Raw genomic sequence first — 1,735 nt, forward strand, 5'->3', positions numbered from 1 at the left:
ATAATCACATTATCTGACTTTATCAGTTATAACAATGAGAAACAGTAAACAATTTGGCATGAATGAATGACTTATAATTGTGCTTACCTGGTCCAGATGGTCCACAGCCCCTTTGCATTTGTTGTAGTCCAGAATGATCTGTGGCTTTTTCTTTCCAAAGTCCTGGACTTGAGGCTCACGGTGCCTGGTGCTCAGCACAACAACATTTTTCCTTCTTTTGGGGACGTAAGATACGACAGCCCTGTTGCGGCTGAAGGCAAAGAGAGATGACATAACGTCTCTGTCTCGAATGTTCAGCAGCTGTGGGGGCAGCTCAGGTTTGTTCAACCGCACCGTGCCCACCAGGGCCATCCTCCTCTTCCTCAGTTCCTCTGCAAGAGGAAATGAAGTGAAAAAATTGTCGGTGGTGACTGTGTGGCCCTCCAGCCCCTCTGTCAATTCAAGCACCACCCGCATGCCTTGGTTGATCTCTCTGTTCGCTGATGCAGACTTTCCTGTGTACACTTGAAGCCTCCAGGCATAGGAGGTCTGCACATCGCAGAGGGCCCAGATCTTTAGCCCATATTTAGCCGGTTTGGAGGGCATATACTGCTTGAATGAACAGCGGCCCTTAAAAGGGACCAGCTGTTCATCTACACATATATCCCTCCCTGGGTTGAAAAATTTGGGCAGGCGGTCGCTCCATTTGGTCCATAAATCCTTTATGGGAGTTAGCTTGTCCCCCCTGTAGCGACCTGGGCGAGAAAGTCGATCATCGAATCTGATTGCCCGATTAATTTGTGCGAATCTTTTCCTTGACATGGTGGCAGGAAATAGAACACGTCCTGTCTCCCCATCCCACAGGCTGCTTGTGGTTTCATGTTGCGACCTGTACAGGCCAGCCAGGATCAGAAGCCCCATGTAGGCCCGCAGCTCCTCCTCATCTGTGTCCCTCCAGTCTTTCACTGACCTCTTGCCCTGCAGGTTTGTAAAATGCAGGATTAACTGCATAATGTCCTCCGCAAAAAAAAGACTGAACGCACTCACAGGGCTACTGATCCTTGCAATAGCATAGTGGGTTGGTCCTGGGGTCAAAATGGGTGGAGGAAAAAATGGCAGGACCTCTTCATGGGTGGGTTGCCACATGATTGCTCCATTTCTAGAGCTCCACTGATGGTCAGCCTCCAGTCCTGTCTCTTCTTCCTCTTCTTCCTCCTCCTCCTCAGACAAGCTGCAAAGCTCCTCGGTGCCTGGCAAATATTCCTCCCCTTCTTCGCTGTCAGAAAAATCTCCACTGCCTGTGCTATCTTTTTCACTATCTGAAGAGTGCAAAACTGCAGCAACAGCCTCCTCTAAACTCAGTGCGCGCTTCATGGTGTCTGTGCAGAAATGACCACTCAGACCAGGCTGCAAAGTATTCTCATAGACTTCAAAGGTGCACCTGCATAAACATGCTATACCATGCATCCAATAAGAGAGAGGAGGCTCTCTCGTTCAAAAAAAAAAAAACATAAACACAGCCCCTTTGGCCTTTGATAATCTCTCTCTCTCCCTCTCTCTCTCTCTCTCTCTCACTCACACACACACACTCACACATGCACACACACACACACAGACACACACAATACCATTTTATGGTGGTTAGATGTTTTATTGTCACGTATTTTGCATAGTAAGATAACCATGTCCTGCATTCAAAACCACTGAAAATGTCTATGGTTGTGCTGTACCTAATATTGTGCTCATTGGATCCAAA

The 1,735-nt window shown here is 47.8% G+C and overlaps 1 protein-coding gene across 1 annotated transcript; it reads right to left on the reverse strand.

Moving 5' to 3' along the window:
- Nucleotides 1–87: 87 nt before the first annotated feature.
- Nucleotides 88–1,353, reverse strand: LOC102291251 (piggyBac transposable element-derived protein 4-like; the record flags this gene model as incomplete). Its single annotated transcript, XM_005953566.1, has 1 exon — nt 88–1,353. A coding segment is annotated over exon 1 (1,266 nt), but the record flags the coding sequence as incomplete, so codon positions are not given.
- Nucleotides 1,354–1,735: the final 382 nt, after the last annotated feature.

Source organism: Haplochromis burtoni, unplaced genomic scaffold (genome assembly GCF_018398535.1).
Source record: "Haplochromis burtoni strain Fernald_Lab_line unplaced genomic scaffold, NCSU_Asbu1 Contig_5433, whole genome shotgun sequence".
NCBI lineage: Eukaryota > Metazoa > Chordata > Actinopteri > Cichliformes > Cichlidae > Haplochromis > Haplochromis burtoni.